Genomic DNA, 19,782 nt, shown 5'->3' on the forward strand with positions numbered 1-19,782 from the left:
GACCATACCGATGTCTTTCTCATCTTAAAAGTGATTTTATCCTTGTCCGATCGCTACAACATTTTCACCAGTGATCGACTATAAATTGAAGTTTGTCAAAATACAGAGTTTTAAGTAAAATCGGTATCACTATGACAACAATAAACCAAAAAACTTTGAAATCAATAAAATCCGAATTTTGAGCGATCTAGACCTGCTACTGAAAGTCCGACACTAGGAGCTTTAGTGTGGTGTTTAGCAAATAACCTCTGTGAGAAGTAAAAAATTCTGTATGTTTGAATTCAAAGAAAACACAAATATATTTCAAAACTATATTTTCAATAGCCGGATATAATTTTTAATAAAAAAGTTCTAAATAACTCACATTAATCTTAAGTAGCGTCAAGATCATGTTTTGATGCTAGGAAATTTTGGTGTATTTTCCTTCTTGCGATTCTGAGAACTAACCTGAGTTCTTAACATCTGTCTAAGTGCAGCTTTATTCTAAATTTTGACTTTTAGCATTTTTCTGTATTATCTCTAAAACGGCTCGGCTCGACAGAATTCTTTTTAAACCTCATCACATAATCTTCATGATGTTTTTAACAATGTCTGTGTAAGAGACAGAAAATAAACGTTATATGGTGTGGTCTTCGGTGACCGCACACAAAATATCGCGGGCGCTCTTTCCCACGAAAAAGCACATGTTTTGTTATGGAGTTATAGGGCGCGATCCATTCAACCAAAATTCAGACCGGTCCGACCGGGAAAAGTGGACCACCTCAAAAGGTGGACCAGTTTTTTCGAAACTTTTCCGGTTGGACCGAACCGATCCATTGAGTTTTGGACCGAAATTTCCGGAAATTTTGGTCGAATGGATCGGGGCGCGATCCATTCGACCAAACTTTCCGCAAGAAATCGAAAAGTAGTGCTAAGAAAGGTGGACGCGAGCAAGCAGCGACTCACGTGACTCCACAGAAGGAAAATGTTCCCGATTCGGCGCCAACAGAGAAATCGCCTCAGCGCACGTTCCAAGCTGATGAGAGCAAGTAGGGCCATCATTAACAAGTGGAAACGTGGAATTTGGTTTCTATGGCGAGGATCCGGTAGAACAAGGCAGTAGTTCCAGGCCTGTTAGATTAAGGGAGCCGAACAAAAGAATAGATGAATTGGAAGTTCGAGTCGAGAAAGCGGTTCATGCGAAGCGTCAGCGAAACTGGTATCTTGGAGAACTGCGGAAACGGCGAAATTGTGTACAAGAATTGATTTTAAGCCCTAGCACACAGATAAGTGGAGTGGAAGTCGAGATTTACAGGTATGAAGAAGCATTTCGTAACTTTGTTGTCAGTCATGATAATTACTTGAGCTCTGAAGATGATGAAGAGAAAAAACAATTTATTATTGACAGTTATCAGAATGAACGAGAAATGAAATTACAGTTAGAAATCCTCATAAATCAGTGGAGGAAAAAGGGAGTAGGTACCCCTCCTTCTGAATCTGGATTGAGCCATGGGTCTGACAAGAGCGAGAGAAGTTGTGTGTCAAATAGAAGCAGTGTTAAAGAGAAGAGAAGGGTGGCAGTAGAAGCTAAATTGGAAGTGCACACCCTAAAGGAAAAGCAGGAACTAGAACGCAAATTAGAAGAAGTAGAAAGAAGTAAAGCAGAGTTAAACAGGAAATTAGCTGTTGAGTGCTAAAACTAAGATGGAGCAGGCGGAAATTGACTTATTGCTGGAGCGCGGCGAAGAGAATGAAGCGAAGGATGGGATGAATGATTACTTAAAAGAGCATAGTGCCAATTATCCTCCTGCGAAGGGGCATTTGTCACAGCCTGTTACGGGTGGTGCCACACCCTCTTCAGAATCCCAGCCAGTTGTTGACAATGGAAAAATGCAAACATCTTCAGCACAAGATATTGCCCAAACTTCACTTTCTTCATTGGTGACTGCGAGTTACGTAACATCAGGGTCAGCGGTCACGACTTCTGGTCCAAACGTAGGAAGAGTTGCAATTCACAAGACGAGTTCTAGTAGTTTAACTACCCAGGCTCCAATTACTTGTACTAAGTTCAGCACGCCTATCAGTTATGTACCTCGTTTTAATTTGCCAAGGGCAACATCCACAGCTGTTGCGGCATCACCAATGTCGATGCACCAGTCACCAGGAATGCCTACATGGCCTTGTAGTCCACGAACTGTAGGTTTAGATGCATCAGCAACCGAGTTCTATCCTGCCGACACTCCTCAGCAATCCACATCAACGTACATTTATTCAGCCCCTCCTTTTGAGCAGCGAGCTAGTCCGCAGTCACGCATGCAACCTGATCCTTGGGTGGCAGTTGCCGAAGCAATCAAGCAAGGGCCATCCTTACCGAAAGTAGAGTTGATGAAATTCAGTGGAGACCCTTTGGAGTATGTGGAGTTCGTTACGAACTTTAGAGACAATATTGAGAACCAGGTGTCTGATGAGTCTCAAAGACTGACACGCCTTTTAGCTCAGTGCTCAGGCAAAGCTAAAGAAGCAATTAGGAGTTGTGTTAATTTGACAGTGGGTGAAAGGTACACAGAAGCCTGGAGAACTCTTAGCGAGAACTTTGGCCAGCCTCACATGATAGTAGAAGCCCACATGAAGAAACTGAGAGAAATTCAAGTGCGTAAAACAGATGCGACGACTCTCATGGAGTTTGTAAGGCGACTGGAAGATGCTAGGAGGGTCCTGACCAGTATGGGTCACAACTACGTGAGTCGGTTAGACAACGAAGATGTCATAATCTCGTTGATGCGAAAGCTCCCTGATGAGGGCCTGAAAAGGAAGTGGGTGGATAAAGCAGGAGATCTCATCAAGCGAAAAGGTCGAGCGGACTTTGCGGACTTTGTTGAATTTGTTCGAAGAGTTGCAGATCGTATAAACAATAGATACGGGCAAGAATTAGGGTCCTCTTCTCATGGTAACCGAGAAAAAAAGGAACCAAACAAGATAAAGGATCCGCCTCCCAAGTTTACTACCCTTGCGACTCAAACTGACCAGAACTGCCTAAGCCAGAAAACATCACCAAGGCCCCCTTGGAAGTGTGCTCAGTGTTCCGGACCTCACAATGTTTGGAGGTGCCGAAAGTTCAGAAGTGCCTCATTGAATGACCGTCTAAAGACTGTTCGTCAACGTGGACTGTGTAAGCTTGGTCTTGACCAAGGACATACTGCGAAACAATGTGATAGGGATTCACCTGCCGAATATCAGGTTGCGGCAAGGATCACCACTACCTGCTACATTTCCCGTCGGAGAGCGTTGATGAAAAGAACCCTAGAAATCCCAGCAGTAATGCGGTGGAAGGTTCAGCTAACAGTAGCAATGTGCAAGCGCCCAACACGAAGGATAGCAGCCCTTCGATGGCAAGTGCAAGGGAACAGGATCTGGTGACGGTTGCTGCGCTCGAAGCGGGCAGACCCAGAGTATGCTTTAAGGTAGTTCCAGTCAAGATTAGATGTCCGGGAGGCGCCAGAGAGATCATAACGCACGCTCTCCTAGACAGCGGTTCAGACGCCTCGCTCTGTCTAGATAGTTTGTCGCGTGAAATAGGTGTAACGGATATGAAGCCAATCAGCTATACTATGACCACCACCAACTGTGCGGACGGGGAGCTAAGACATGGTCATGAAGTCCAGTTAGAAATTGAATCGTTAGAAGGAGATGCAAAGTTCCGACTCGAAAACGTCTTGACTACAAGCAATGTTCCCGTTTCAGCACGACAAATGGCCACAAACGAGGATATTAAGCGTTGGCCTCATCTTTGTGACGTTAGCTTACCCAAAACAGGAGATAAGAAAGTGACAATTTTGATAGGAAACGATCGCCCAGACCTGATTGACAAGCAGTTAGATCGGAAAGAAGGAGACCAAGGCGAACCTGTTGCAGTGAGGACGCCCCTTGGGTGGACAGTCCACGGCCCGATTGGAGAAACCGTTAAGGACCGTGTTCACATGAACTTTACTCGCACCGGCCAAGATAGCTTAAGCGTTCAGCTAGAGCGCATGTATGATGAGGAATTTGTTGAAGCTGATGCCAATGCTGAGGAAGGCATGTCTGTTGAGGACCGTAAAGCACAGGAACTTATGGATCAGTCAGCGACCTTAGTGAACGGACACTATCAGCTTAAGCTTCCTTTTCGCCAAGAGAAAGCCTGACCTTCCTGAGAGTCTGTCGACGGCCACAAGCAGGTTAAGTTGGCTAGAGAGAAAGATGCGGAAGGATCCAGTTTTCCACCGAAAGTACAGTAGCGTAATGGAGAAGTACCTGACCGAGTGAGCATCACGACGGGTACCTGATGACAAAGTCCCAGTGCTTAAGCCGCTATGGTACCTTCCTCATCACGCGGTGTGGCATCCTAGAAAACCCGAAGAACCGCGGGTAGTGTTTGATTGTGCCTCAAGGAGTGGTGGAACGTCTTTGAATGAGCAACTTTTGAGAGGCCCTGAAAACACCAGCACCCTGATAGGAGTGATCCTGAGATTCCGAGTAGATGACGTTGCAGTTACGGCAGATATTAAGAGAATGTTTCACCAGGTCTTCGTAGCACCAGAAGATCGTGGAGCGTTGTGTTATTTATGGTGGCCGAATGGTGACCTGTCAAAGGGACCGAAGACTTACCAAATGCTCGTGCACATTTTTGGAGCAAAGTCCTCGCCGAGCGTAGCAGGATACGCCCTCAGAAAGACGGCCAAGGATAATGAGAAAGACTTCTCCCAAGAGGCAATTGATGCCGTGCTTAAGGATTTCTACGTAGATGACTTGCTTAAATCCTTTGCTGATTCAGAACGCGCAGTACAAGTCAGTAAGCAGCTCCAGGAGTTACTCGCGAGAGGAGGCTTTGAATTGACAAAATGGATTCCCAATTCTCGCAGCGTGTTGTCAGCGTTCCCGGTGGAGGAAAGAGCACCCACCATTAAGAGTTTAGATTTGAAATCAGAAAGTTTGCCTATAGATAGAGCACTAGGAATCCACTGGAATGTTGAACATGGCACCATTGACTTTGTTGTGAATGACAAGGAGCGTCCAGAGAATCGGAAAGGTGTCTTATCATCTATTGCAACGGTGTATGACCCGCTCGGATTCGCCAGCCCCCTACTCTTACCTGGAAGAGAAATGAATCAGGAATTGTGCAAACTAAAGTTGGATTGGAATGAGAAGCTCCCAAGAGAATTGTGTGAACGTTGGAAGAGTTGGAGAGAAGGGCTTATGAGCTTACAAGGATTCAGTATTCCTCGATGTTTTAAGCCAAAGGACTTCGGTGAAGTGAAACATGTAGAGCTTCATCATTTCGCCGACGCATACTAAGAGCATGGTTATGTGACAGCCTCTTATTTACGTCTTGTTAACAGTCAGGGGCAAATTCATTGCTGTTTCGTAATGGGGAAGTCTCGCGTGAAACCCTTGAAAAGTGCTGTTACAGTACCAAAGCTGGAGTTGACAGCGGCTACTCTAGCAACGAAAGTCAACAAGGTCATAACGAGAGAGTTAGATGGAAGACTGAAGATTAACAGTGTGACTTACTGGACTGACTCTATGATAGTTCTCAAGTACATTGCCAATGAAGTACGAAGATTTGTAACCTTCGTCGCAAACCGGGTAGCTGTCATACGTCAAGAATTAGATCCAGGGCAGTGGCGGCATGTACGATCAGAGCTCAATCCTGCGGATTATGCTTCCCGAGGGATCAAAGCCTCGGAGACTGGAAAACTGGAAAGGTGGCGCCGTAGTCCAGAATTCTTGTGGAGAGAAGTTGAAGATTGGCCCCCGCACCCTCCAGAGGAATTGGGAGACCTCCTAGATACAGACGAAGGAGTGAAAAAGGAGAAAGTCACTGTTGGAGCATCCACAGTTCGTGCGGATTTCTGGAGCATTTTGTTCCAACGATATTCGTCGTGGGATCGACTGAGAAGAATAGTTGGGTGGCTATGTAGAGCCTTCAACAGACCGATGCAGTCCCAGTGCCAGAACGACAAAGATAGAAGTGTGAAGTATAGTCCTAAAACCTTATCGATCCATGACGTGGACAAAGCGGAGAAGAAAATTGTGAAGTTCGTCCAGGAACAGTCATTTGCTGATGAGAAAAGTGAAACAGTCATCAAAGGCAGACTAGCCAGACTTAAGCCATTCGAAGATGAAGGAATCATACGTGTCGGCGGAAGATTGAATCACTCGAGTTTGCCATATGATGCCAAGCACCCGATGATACTGCCAGCAAAGCACCCCGTGTCTGAGTTGATAACTCGCCACTATCATCACTTGAATGGACACGTAGGAACCTATCAAGTTCTCGCCGAAATTAGGCAGCGCTATTGGATCGTGAATGCAGTTTCCACGATAAAGCAAGTTCTTGGCAAGTGCCATGTGTGCAAACGTCAGAACGCCAAGTTAGGAGAACAAGTGACAGCACCACTTCCAGTTGTTAGAGTGTCTTGGGACAGTCACAGGCTCGTATATCCATTTGCTGCAGTTGGGTTGGATTACTTCGGGCCCCTCTACGTGAAGATAGGACCTAACACAAGATCAAGGAGAGACCCTTCTCTGAACAAACGTTACGGCTGCATCTTCACTTGCTTAAGATATCGAGCAGTTCACCTAGAGTTAGTTAACAACCTCTCCACCGACAGTTTTATCAATGCCGTTCTGCGCTTCGTTGGTAGAAGAGGCCCCCCAGGTATTATCTATAGTGACAACGGTACCGATTTTAGAGGAGCTGAATTGGACGTCGTCAACGCTTTAAAAGTGTGGGATCAGGAGAAGATTCAGTTGAAGTTGACCAGGAGAGGAATTGAGTGGAAATTTAACCCACGCGCGGCCAGTCACCAAGGCGGCGTATGGGAGAGACTTATACGGTCTATCAGAAGGATCCTTCATTCTATGGTGGGAGAACGCCTCGTAGACGAAGAAACCCTGAGAACATTCCTCATTGAAGTAGAGAAGATTTTGAATGACAGGCCAATCACGCCGGTCTCTGATGATCCAAAGGATTTGGAAGCACTGACACCGAACCATATCCTTCTGTTGCGCCGAAACCCGTCTTCATCCCCAGATTTATTCGATGAGTCAGATCGATTCAAAGCCAGATGGAAGCACGTTCACCTTCTCGCAAATGAATTTTGGCAGAGGTGGACAAGGGAATATCTGCCGACGCTCCAAGAACGCCAGAAGTGGTTACAGCCTAAGCCAAACTTTAAAGTGGGAGATTTAGTGTTGCTTGCAGACAAGAATTTGCCCCGGGGTCAGTGGCCAAAGGGCTTGGTCGAGCAAACCTTTCCTGATAGCGAAGGCATGGTACGCCAAGTTGTCGTCAGAACAGCGGACGGAGCGTACCGCAGAGATGTCCGGAAGCTCTGTCTATTGGAAGAGCAGTTACTAGGTGGCTTGGAACAGCAGCCAAAACCTCTTTGAAGCTACCAGTTCATGTGTGTAGGAAGGGCACCGAGAAGTGTCTGAACTGTTCCGAAAGGTTAAGATAACTGAGGGAACTTTTGAGGAACTTTGTACTGATCGGATAGTTTCGACTAGTTTTTTGTACGCTCAGTACTAGTTTGTGCTAAAGTAGAAAGACTCCCCAGTCGTCTTTCGGGGGGGAGCGTGTAAGAGACAGAAAATAAACGTTATATGGTGTGGTCTTCGGTGACCGCACACAAAATATCGCGGGCGCTCTTTCCCACGAAAAAGCACATGTTTTGTTATGGAGTTATACTGTCGTTTCGTTAGGACAAGTTTTCCTTTCCATTAAGAAGGCACAATAACTTGTAAGTATGCAGTATTTTCGGTTATTCGATCAATATCATCTTTGTAATAGTCGCGTTGTTGTTATTTCAGCGAATCTTTCTCTTTCACGTGCAATTTGTGAATGGAATGAATACAAGTTATGTGCAGATTAGAAACGAACTAGCAAGTGAACAACTGATTAAAGTACAGTTTCAAGTAGCTATGAGTGGACGCTACAGTCTGAAACTTTCATTAAGATTGATTCACTTCAGCACCTTGAAATTTCAAGAGAAACCTACCCTATTATCCTTGTATTTCCCCCCCAATAAAATGCTCCACCTTCATTCTCCAATCAGCCTCCAAATTAAATGCTTGTCCTGCAAAAAAAAGTCACTTAAATGCTCGGATAATGCTCATTATAGAGAGTCCATTTTATTCATTCTAAGCGATTTAAATAAGGTTTTAAAATCACTAACAAAATCATTCAAGTGGCATACGTATACATGCTAATAGTTTTAAAACAGCAAAAAAGATGATCCTATGGCTGTAAGGAGTAGGGTCTGAGTTTATTAGGATGACACTTTTGAATTTTTTTTGAAGTCTTTTTTTTCGTAAAAGATAAATTCATTTTATCTAAAAATACTTTTATTTTCTCTGAAAAGTAATTGTTTCTCAGAAAAATGCCACCAAAATGCTTTAATGCTTAATGCGTTTGCCTCACTAAAATGAACAAAAACAAAAAAGCAGGCATAAATGCAACAAGTCTTTTGCGTGTTGGTTAACACTCATCCTCGGAGACCCAGGGGCAGTCAGTCGGGCCGGGAGAAAAGGCGCGACGAAAGTTTTCAAGCACAGGCGGAAGAGCCCCTGGGTACCGACTCTCAGCGGACCATTTCCAAACGGTCAAGTGAATGCTGGCTCCTGATTGGGCACAAAAAATGCTTTGTATTATTGTGCCCAATCGGCGAACATTTTTCTCGTGAGTTCTTTTCGTGAGTTCGTACACGATGGGTATTATGTCGCCACAGTTGCCCGGTTCGTTCACCAAGCTTGTGCGTACAAGGGAAACTTCCATTTTCTACTTTCCTAACCAGAAACGAAGGACCTACCGATGAGTCGAAAAGCGTTTCGGATGCTATCAGCAGGAACAATTCATTTTGCACTGAGAAAATTCTGTTTCTGACGGATCACAATGTATCGTAAATAATTAGATAATAGGAAGTTTAAGATGCGGCGGCGGCGAGATAATAAAAAAGTAATAGCTTGACAAGGCAAAACAACAACTTTGCACGTGCATCACGCATTTTGCAGATTTCTTTGCCGTCACTGCACGACTACCACGTGAAGATGCCTAATTTCAGGTTTTGTGAAGGACGTAAACAAACAATGACAAAATTTTCTTTCTCTTTATGAACTTGGATATGGTTGATAGAAAATCAGCTCCAGAAGAGTTCGCTTGCATTTGACAAAGTAAGCGAGTTGGGAGAATCACGATAGAGACTTGAAAAATGTGAATTCACTTTTCATGCGACGTTTTCGTGGCTGTCAGCTGTCGTGGAATCTTAAACTCCTTAAGATTTACGAAGGCATGATCGATGCAAGTATGAATACCTGTTGTAAGCTCAAGCTTGTATTTTTGGAAAAGCGTCTTTAGTTTTCGGGCAGACAGTGGTAGTCTTTACACTAGAGCCTAAATAAGCTAAGAAATATTTCAAGACAAGTAAGTTTTAATTACTTCAAGTAAAATAAAGCTTCACACACAACCGATTCTTTTTTACTTCAGGTTATTTTCCCACGCAACAAAATTAAGATTGATTGACATGTCTCGCCTTTCTCAAAGCTCAAGAAACCGCAAAACCGCAAGTCAGCTAAGTAGGTCATAAGGATGGTTTTCAAGTCGCTTGAAACTTTCTTGAACCGTTTCAACTTTCCGACTTTAATGAGATGCAAAGCAAAGTTACTTGAGATTTTACTTAGGCCTTCACACACCAATTTTTGGTTAAGTAAAACTTAGCGGCTCTTAAGTCTTACTTAACAGCCTAGTGTAAAGACAACCAACCAGTATTTTGAAATAAAGTGTTTATATCAAACTGAAAGTTTCCTGACTGCGTGCATTTCTTTCTTTGGTGCATGAGCCAGACAAGCCGTGATCGAGTCAATAGCTGTCGCGTCGTGTACGAACTCACGAAAAGAACTCAGGAGATGCTGTTCCCCGATTGGGCACAATAATACAAAGCATTTTTTGTGCCCAATCAGGAGACAGCATTCACTTGACCGTTTGGAAATGGTCCGGTGAGAGTCGGTACCCAGGGGCTCTTCCGCCTGTGCTTGAAAACTGACTGACTGCCCCTGGGTCTCCGAGGATGGTTAACACTCTTCTTGTAGCAGTTTTTCCGAGCATGGTAGTAAGTTGCTCCGGCCGGCTCTCTCAGTCCCTTGCGACTGTATCCTCCAAGGACATCTACCACAAGGTTAGTTTTGATTAATCTTAAAATCTGGAGGTCTCTCTCTAATTTAGCTCGGCTCTCACGGAATTGGTTGTGTATTTCAAATGTTGTCGCTAAACCTGTGACATTTCCTGCATGTTTTTTCTGCCGCATTGCCTCCTGTACCCTTGTTCCAGTGAGTTGCTGATATATTTCGTTTATCGCGCAGATCGTGTTGCCGCCCCCCCCCCTTCAAATTCAAGCAGAAAATAAACATTTAAAAATAAATAAGAAACTAATAATTAAAAAGCCCATAAAACACAAAAAAAGAAAAGTAACAGTAGTATAGGGCGCACCGGTTACTCCACTTTTTTGCGCAGGAATTTCATTAACTTGTGCAGGAATACATTAACCTCAATGACGTTATAACCTTTTGTCTTTATCTCATGAGTAAAATGCGCAAGAATCTCATTAAGATAAGGTCGTCTGCTATTTTTAGTTGGTTTAGGTTTTCTAGTTACTTTAAGGTCGATAAACGTCTTCGTTTTTGATTGGTTAGTTAGAAAATAAGAAACGTTTTCATTGGTCAATTCATAGTGTCTGAGGAGTAAAGTCAAACTTGTCTATGACTTAGAATCACTGAGACGTAACGTAACTGTGCGCAAGTCCTATTTCCTGCTGTTGTGATTGTCCTAGTTCCGGTTCTCTGATTTTTGGCGATTTTGGCCTGAGGTTGGCCTTTTTGGCCCGTTTGGTAGGAAAACAACAAGAGGAGTGAAAACAATAGAAATGTGGTGGTGGTGGTGGTGGTGGAGGAAAAAACTATAGAAATGCAATGGCGGTGTTGGTGGTGGTGGAGGAAAACAATAGAAATGTGGTGGTGGTGGTGGTGGAGGAAAAACAATAGAAATGTGGTGGTGGTGGTGGTGGAGGAAAAACAATAGAAATGTGGTGGTGGTGGTGGTGGAGGAAAAACAATAGAAATGTGGTGGCGGTGGTGGTGGTGGTGGAAGGAAAACAACTTAAATCTGGTGATGGTGGAGGGAAAACAATTTAAATGTGGTGGTGGTGGAGGAAAAACAAAAGAAATGTGGTGGTGGTGGTGGTGGTGGGTGAAAATCATAGAAATATGGTGGTGGTGGAGGAGGAGGAGGGAAAAAATAGAAATGTGGTGGAGGAGGAGGAGGGAAAATTATAAAATTGTGGAGAAGGTGGGAATTCAAGAATGAGGAGGGAAAATATTAAAATTGTGAAGGAGGGAAAAAAAACGGAGGAGGGAAATTGAAAATAAAAAGTAAAATCAAAAAGGGAAAATAAATCAATTGCGGAGGAGTAGTAGGGGTGTGGGGTAAGTAAAACATTGTCTTTCGTGCTAAAAAGAGCTAGTTTGTCTTTGCCTTCATTATGCACGATTTGCCCACCAAAAATCAGTGAGGACAATCACAGCAGCAGGAAATAGGACTTGCATAATTACGTTACGTATCAGTGATTCTGAGTCACAGACAAGTTTGACTTTACTCCTCAGACACTATGAATTGACCAATGAAAACGTTTCTTATTTTCTATTTAACCAATCGAAAACGAAGACGTTTATCGACCACAAGTAACTAGAAAACCTAAACCAACTAAAAATAGCACACGACCTTATCTTAATGAGATTCCTGCGCATTTTACTCATGAGATAAAGACAAAAGGTTATGACGTCATTGGCGTTAATTCATTCCTGCGCAAGTTAATGACATTCCTGAGCAAAAAAGTGGAGTAACCGGTGCGCCCTACACTACTACTAACAGAAGGAAAAACAAAACAAAAGCACGGCTCAACCATCTCGCGATTTTTTTCAGGGCAATCAATAACCTATATCAGTGTAAATCATTTCAGATGATCTCACTTGATGTTGTAAGTGTAGGTATATGTGGGTAGCCAAAGAAACAAGACTATAAACACTGTTTGAGATATTACCGGGAACACAGTACACCTGCTTCAAGACGTAACTGGCAAAAGCCTTGCAGTTCCCCCCACAGATGGTTAAAGCATTACTGTGTTACGCACCTGGTTTTTATTAAATCATGCGATTTCTTTTTAGGTGATGGAAGTGCCATGGAAGCTCTAGCATCAGTCCTTAAGTTTAACTTTGAGGGCTCATCAATCACAATTACTTTTGGATGTGTCTTACTCTTAACGGTGGACGTGAACCAACAGGTATAATAAGAAAAAATTAACTGTTTGCTTACTTTTTCATTTCCTCACTACCAGACTAATGGGTTTATAAAAACCAGTTGTGAATAGACTCTATCTTGAACAGAGATGAACAAAAAAGTCATCGATCATTATTATATGGAAGGATATTTTTCATCCATTGACATTCATCTATCCCCATTATTCTTTTCTTTTAGCTAAACTAAAAAGTAAAAATATTAATCCGCTGGACTGAATATTCTCAGAAACGTACGTGTCAAAAAGTGGATGAGAAAAACTGTTAGTCATTTATACATCGAGTATACACTTTCACTTCTCACAAAAAAGCAGAAAAAATCAATCTTTGCAGCTTCTTCGTGTAAATGAAGAATGAGGGTTGTGGTGAACCTTCACAGTAAACTGAGTAAAATGTTTTCTGACACCAGGTGACCTGCTGGAAGCTATCAAGCGAGACTTTGGCTCCTTTGAGAATTTTAAAGAAAGATTCAACACAGCATCAGTGGCAGTGCAAGGTTCAGGGTGGGTTTGGTTGGTAAGTCATGGATTTTTGTTTAAGAGAAAGTCGAATCAAGTAATTCCATATGTGATGATTTCCATCACCCAAGAAACGAAAAAAAAGGTTTTAACCAGACTCCCCGCTTAAGTGCACACTTACGAAAATTGTGAGTGTAGCTACTTACAACGTGGTCTTCGTAAATGGATTAAATGCAGGACGTCTTTGGTTTCATAAATTCAGAGTTCCTTGCTGACAAAAGATGTTATGTAGTGTATGTGTTACGTCACTTACATCATTTTAAACTGTTGACCATATGCCCGCCATGTTCAGTTGTGAAGACATAACAAGTATATTGAACCCTTTGCTTAGTTTAGGGGTATAACAAGGTGGAAAAACGTGTTGTGATTGCTACAACTGCCAACGAAGATCTGCTTGAGCCCACAGCAGGTAACTAATGATTGTTTTTTTTTATGTTAGTACTGATTTGACAGCGAGGCCAATTCTTTTTAGCCTGGGCCACCACCAGTTTTCCTTTGTTCCTCGGGGAACTTTTACAGCACGTGCTTTGCAGTTCTCTGCACGTTCGTCCACTTCTTGCACTTCTCTTTAAGTACTAGGTTTATAGGTAGTCTCTTATTATAAAACTGTCAGGACAAATGATGTAAAAGAACTCAAATCGCGCTGAGACTTCGTAAAAACAAAGACAACGGCACCAAGTAACAATATTTACATATCATTGATAACTTTTACCGCTTTTAGTTCATTTATTTCATCTAAGTTTCATTTCCCATACAAACTCTCATATTACGCTTGGGCCCCCTCTGGCCTCATTTGCCACTGGACCTCGAGCTGTGCGGATCACGAGAGCGTGTAATTTTATTCAAACGGGAGTGAAAGGGCTTTTGAATCTGCTTAAGTTGGCTCGACTGGATTTTTTGGGGTTGATACCTCCCAAGTTTGAGCATTAACTACGTCGGCATGAGTAAAGATAAGGAAAAAAGGCTACCACAACTGTATTATATAAAGATGAAAATTTTTTATGATCTGGGTTTTATTACAATCGGAGTCGCCATGGCAACGTAATGACACCATTACGTTTTTCATTTATTGTTGTGTTTCCCTGTACCAGGAGTTTTTTGAAGAAATCGCTTAAGGGAGTATGTACCTGCCATAATTGCCTCCATTATGGCAAAGTTTGAAGAAATTCTATGGGAGCGTTTTCGAGATATTTCGAAATGCAGTTTTAAGAATCATCAAAGCAGTGAAATAGCATGCTAGCCGCTCAATTCGCTAATATTTTAAGAAAATGATAAGCTTTGGGAACGCGGCTTCATCTCATAGTGGTTTGATTCCAATGAAAACTGCATACAAAAAAAGAGGGGAATTGCTCTGGGCGATCGCGAGTAAGAAGAATTTTATTAACTTGCATTCAGCTGCTTTTGATACAGTTTTTGGAGGTAATTTGGTCCATGCCTTAAAATTTCGCATTTTTCCAAAAACCACTCGATAAATTTTTTTATAAATTCGACAATCCCGAGATCAGTCGTCAAGAAATATTCCCTGCAAGTTTCAAGAACATTGAAAACAGGGAAGGCTTTTATGTAGGGACTCAAACATAACCAATTTTCCCCCCAGATTTTGTGTTTACAAGTGAGCGTCCTTATTATTCACTGGCATTGTTTTCAAGTTTCATATGCACGTGCACAAGTAGCAAAAGATATAAATTTGGATCAAAAGTTACTTTCCGAAGAAATATCCGGTATATGCTAATAATTGGCTTGTAGTCACAGACAGCAATGAGAGCCGAAACGGTGAATGTCACGGCTCATCGTGTAGGAAGCAATACTTAATTATCTTAATCGGGTTATAACATCACAGAAACTCTCACAAAGAATTGCTCTGATGTTATAATGTATCACTAACCTCTTTACCCGGTAATTAGCATATCCCGGAGCTTTAACCGAGGGTCCTTTTTGATGCAAATTCTATCTTTTTGCTAAATGTGCACGTGTATATGAAACTTGAAAACAATGCCAGTGAATAATGAGGTCGCTCGCTTGTAAACACAAAATCTGGGGGGAAAATTGGCTATATTTAAGGCCCTATTTAAAAGCCTTCCTCGTTTTCAATGTTCTTAAAACTTGCAGAGAATATTTTTTGACGATTGATCTCGGAATTGTCGAATTTATAAAAAAATTTATCGAGCGGTTTTTGGAAAAATGCGAAATTTTTAGGCGTGGACCAAATTACCTCCAAAAACTGTATCAAAAGCATCTGAATACAAGTTAATAAAATCCTTCTTACTCGCGATCGCCCAGAGCAGTTCCCCTCTTTTTTTGTATGCAGTTTTCAATGGTATCAATCCACTATGAGATGAAGCCGCGTTCCCAAAGCTTATCATTTTCTTAAAATATTAGCGAATTGTTCGGCTAGCATGCTATTTCACTGTTTTTATGATTCTTAAAACTGCATTTCAAAATATTTCGAAAACGCTCTCATAGAATTTCTTCAAACTTTGCCATAATGGAGGCAATTATGGCAGGTACATCTCCCTTAAGCGATTTCTTCAAAAAACTCCTGGTACAGAGAAACAAAAAGATAAATGAAAAACGAAATGGCGTCATTACGTTGCCATGGCGACTCCGATTGTAATAAAACCTAGATCATAAAAAATTTTCATCTTTACGTAATACAGTTATGGTAACCTTTTTTCCATATTTTTACTCATGCCGACGTAGTTAAGGCTCAAACTTGGGAGGTATCCCCCTAAAAAAATCCAGTCGAGCCACCTTAAGCCCATTCAAGAGCGTATTCATGAGAGGAATTTTAGTCATAAGGCGGAAGGAATAGATGCATGCTGTATTCTACGTCTAAGTATCTGGACTTGTGCCCAAGATTTAGCCCTGTAAAAACCGACAAGAAGGTAAGATGTCGAAAGTGGTTTTCTCGTGTATGTGGTTCTACGAGTCGCATGCTTTGTTTCCCTTTTTGTCATTGTAGATATGTGCAGTTCTTCACTGAATACGTCCAGATGCTTTTAGATAACAATACTTTTTGTGTAGTTCAATAAAGACACCATAGTTCAAGAACAGCTACATGAGTTCAGACAACACCACAAGTATCAATGCATGTCAAGAGACTATAAAGGGGACAGAGAGGGCATCCTCCATATACACCCTATTCCATAGGTAATCCGTCTCGAGTTATTTTTAGAATCGGGATAAAGTTACCTCGCGCGAGGCGTGGATGTTTCGTGGAGGTTTCACATGACCAAACGCCGTGCAAAACACGTCGGGCGAGAGGCAATGAAAGCGTACAAAGATCGAGAGCATTCCTGAATACTGAAGCGAAATGAGTCGGTGCTCACCTGGGAAAAAGGAATCGCTGGACTCTTTGACAACCCGTGAAATCAGTTTAACTCGAAGTTGTCGTAACCTCAGTGCTTTAATAAAATGAGAAATTTCGCCGGTCTATTGAAACCGGTCGTTTGTACAATTTAGGGAGTTTAAGATCCGACGACGCGGACGACAACTAGAGCGTCAGAAAAACAATAGGTTTAATTAGCAAAACAACAACTTCGCACGTGCAACACACTTTTTTGTTCATTTCTTTCCCGTTTTTGCACGACTACGACGTGAAAATGCCTAATTTCGCGTTTTATGGAGGATGTGAATAAGCAACGACGAAATTTTATTTCTCTTTCTGAGCTTGAATATGGTTCCTTGAAATTCAGCTTTAGGAGGGTTCGCCTACAATTGACAAAGTAAGTGGGTAGGAATAATCGCTATAAAGATTGAGAAAAATAAACATCAAACCAGAAATTGCTCTCTTCAAATTGCAAATTATAAATGATCCTGAGAGAATATTCAGTGTGTTAAGGATTTCCCTGCTCTACTGTTAGCTCTATACAAGAGAGGAAGGGCGATTCTTTTTTAATTTCGGTTTCGCTGACACAGCTTTCGCAGAAATTTCGCTGTAGTCGTTTTCGTCGACAAAAGGAATAGCAAAATCGCTCTCCGCGTCTTCCCCCATTTTGTTCTGCGTCATTACGTGAAGGACGCGTGGCTCTCAGCGTGGGTCATCCACGCGGAACACGTTCGCGCTATGTGATTGGCTGTTGTCTAATCCCCCTGGAGATCTGTGGTGTTAAAAATAACTCGAGACGAATTACCTATGGAATAGGGTGTATATGGGGGATGCCCTCTCTGTCCCCTTTATAGTCTCTTGTGCATGTTTATTAGGTTAAGGTATAATAATAAGTACTAAGGAAGCGGATCTTTTGGGAGTGGGAGTGTACTGAGGGGCATCAGTTAAATCCATTACCATCTATGCTTTTAATTTTATTTTGACTTTGACTCTATGCTATTGTTAGTTATATTAAGTGACAATGTTCAAATCCATCGTTCTTCGAGGCCCTGTCAGTTCTGTGGTTATTTCTCGGTATGCGTAGCTCAGTAAAGAAACAATTGCTACAAGACTAGAAGGTGGTTAATTAGCCATTGTAACAGTTCTAAGGCCCCCGCATAGTTGCCTTTTTTTGATTCTACTGTTGTATTGTTTTTATTAATATACATTTTTTATAGCCTTGTCATTGTTATGGTATGATTAAAACAGGTAAACAGGTGGATCATTTAGATATTGATTTTAAGATCAAAAATCAATTGTGTGAATATTTTGACACGTGACTTAGAATTTATTCTATTATTTTAATTTAGGAAATACATTTTATCCTATTTATAGGGGTAAGGGGTTTTAATCTATTTACTCTTAGTAATGTTTAATTCAAATCAGGTGCTTCTTTATTTGGAAATAACACATGGCGCAAGAGGTGCTTCTTTAGGCAATAACTCTTAACCTATAATTAGGGGTATGAAGAGATAAGGGGTTTTAATGCCTTTACTAATAATTATTGATTAATTCAAAATTAGGTGCTTCCTTACTTGGGAATACTTGAGAGATGAAGAGGAAATTCATATGTGTATGATACAGGTGGTGCTGTTTTGAAAAAGGATGCCTGCCCTGACCTAGCATGTTTCATGCAGAGATTAGTGTGGGAAGTGTAGGATAAGAGATGGAGTGGATACAATGGAGTAAGAAGAGACTATACACAATAAGAGAAATTTGATGAATTGTTTTGTCTTTTATATTGACCATATGTACATTAATAAATCTTACACTGACTTTGTTAAAAAAAAAAAAAATACAAACATTTATATTTACTTCATAAACTTTTCTTTTCAATGAATGTTCTTTTTCATTTTTGGGCCTCAGCCAGAATGTGGTTGGCCAAGTGGTCTAGCTGCCCAGCCATAAGTTGCAATGGGGCAGCCACCCACTTGCCCTTGAGAACTGTTTTTTTTTTTATTTTTAATTTCTTTGGCCTTTTGTCGCAGTTGTTCTTTTTTTGTCTTCAACTTGTCGTTCATCTCTCTTGGCAATTCACTTTTTCTTTCTTCAATCATTATCGCTACCAGGAAGCTCTTAATCTCTATTTGTTCCCCCGGGGATAGCTGTAAGATTGAGCAGTGCTGGAAAATCTGAGACTGGACACATCCTCCAAAAAGCTCATTTCATATTCCTCTTCTGCCTCATCTGTAGCTTTAAATTTAGTTTTTTGGTTCTTGACTGCAGAGAAACAAAATATGGGAGACTCAGGTTAGAAGAAAACTGTCACTGTATGAACAATTAGTCCTAATGAGGGTCTTGCAAGGCTGTCAATAACAACTTAAACTAGCAAGGTTGGGATATTCAAAGAAAATGGAAAATGGGATCTATGCCAAGAAGAAGGGAATAAAAGGACAAGAAAGAGAAAAAATAAAAATTAATGAAGCTATAATACATATAAGAATTGTGCCTACTACGAGATCCAGTAAAAAGGATGCTTGCGAAAAAATTTAACTGCCAAATCGCGTTTTTCGAGCCAATTTTCACACTGTTTCCTCCTCGCATTTACCGTCGAAAAAGGTCAAACTTCCTCCGCAAATAACAGAAAAACGGTAACTCGTCTAAGGAGTGCGATGGGGTGCAATACCATAGAATAAAAGAATAACGATTGTTCTAACACATGGCATTATTTAGTTAGTTATAGCGGACACATTATAGATTCGAGAAACGAACACGTTTGTTGACTACATAACGTTTACAATACAGTATGTGGTCCTTGGTCCGCGCAAGTCCCCGATGCCCTTGGTCCGCGTCTTTTCCGAAAATGATAAAATGTTTCGTCAAGAAAAAAAAAATACGTTGAATAATGAAAGATATCGTCATTTACTGATTAGCATTTTTTCATATGACGAAGTTTCAGCCTTCTAACTGCGGGTGAAGACGCAAAAGTTTGTTGACAGGTAGGTTAATTTGATGTTTGGATTTTTGCGGCACCGTAAATTACGTGGTCATGTTTACTTAGCCTACGAATAACTAAAACGAAACGGGAAGACTTGCCTTTTTGCAGAACAGGTTTCCAGATCAACTTATTTCTGCTGTTGGAAGCATATTGCTGTAGACGCTGAATTTTTGGTTTAGCGACTCTTGAAAAATATCACCAAATTTCGCTAATTATTTTCGACCGCGCTAAAAACCGCTCGTCGACGCTCGTGTGGGAGACTCGAGGAGACTGTTGTCAGAAGTCTTTGAAAGAAAAGCGGATTATTTTATGCTCACAGCATCTTCCGAAAAAAACTTTAGCTTAATTGCATCAAGAAAAGAAAAAAATACAAGAAATACTGTGAAAATCACGTTTTCGTGAGGAAACTATAACATTTTTACGTTTTTATCGTGCTGCTTACCTGAGACGCGGACCAAGGACCAGATTCGCGGACCAAGGACCATCGAAAACGGTCGCCTTTTTGCGAATTCCTAGCAAAATATTTATGTCTGGAGCTTGAAACTTCAGGATTATTGACAGGAACATAAAAGCTATCTTCAGGGAGTATTTCAGCTCCT

The 19,782-nt window shown here is 41.5% G+C and overlaps 2 protein-coding genes across 2 annotated transcripts; both read left to right on the forward strand.

Moving 5' to 3' along the window:
* The first annotated feature begins 4,527 nt into the window (after nt 1–4,527).
* On the forward strand, nt 4,528–5,310 carry LOC140931564 (uncharacterized). The gene has a single exon (XM_073381366.1). The coding sequence runs from the start codon at nt 4,528–4,530 to the stop codon at nt 5,308–5,310; it is 783 nt and encodes a 260-aa protein (XP_073237467.1).
* A 72-nt stretch (nt 5,311–5,382) lies between these two features.
* LOC140931565 (uncharacterized) lies at nt 5,383–6,794 on the forward strand. Its single transcript, XM_073381367.1, has 2 exons — nt 5,383–6,602; nt 6,746–6,794. Exons 1-2 carry the CDS (start codon nt 5,383–5,385, stop codon nt 6,792–6,794), a joined length of 1,269 nt encoding a protein of 422 aa, XP_073237468.1.
* Nucleotides 6,795–19,782: the final 12,988 nt, after the last annotated feature.

Source organism: Porites lutea, chromosome 3 (assembly GCF_958299795.1).
Source record: "Porites lutea chromosome 3, jaPorLute2.1, whole genome shotgun sequence".
In the NCBI taxonomy this organism is placed as follows: Eukaryota; Metazoa; Cnidaria; class Anthozoa; order Scleractinia; family Poritidae; genus Porites; species Porites lutea.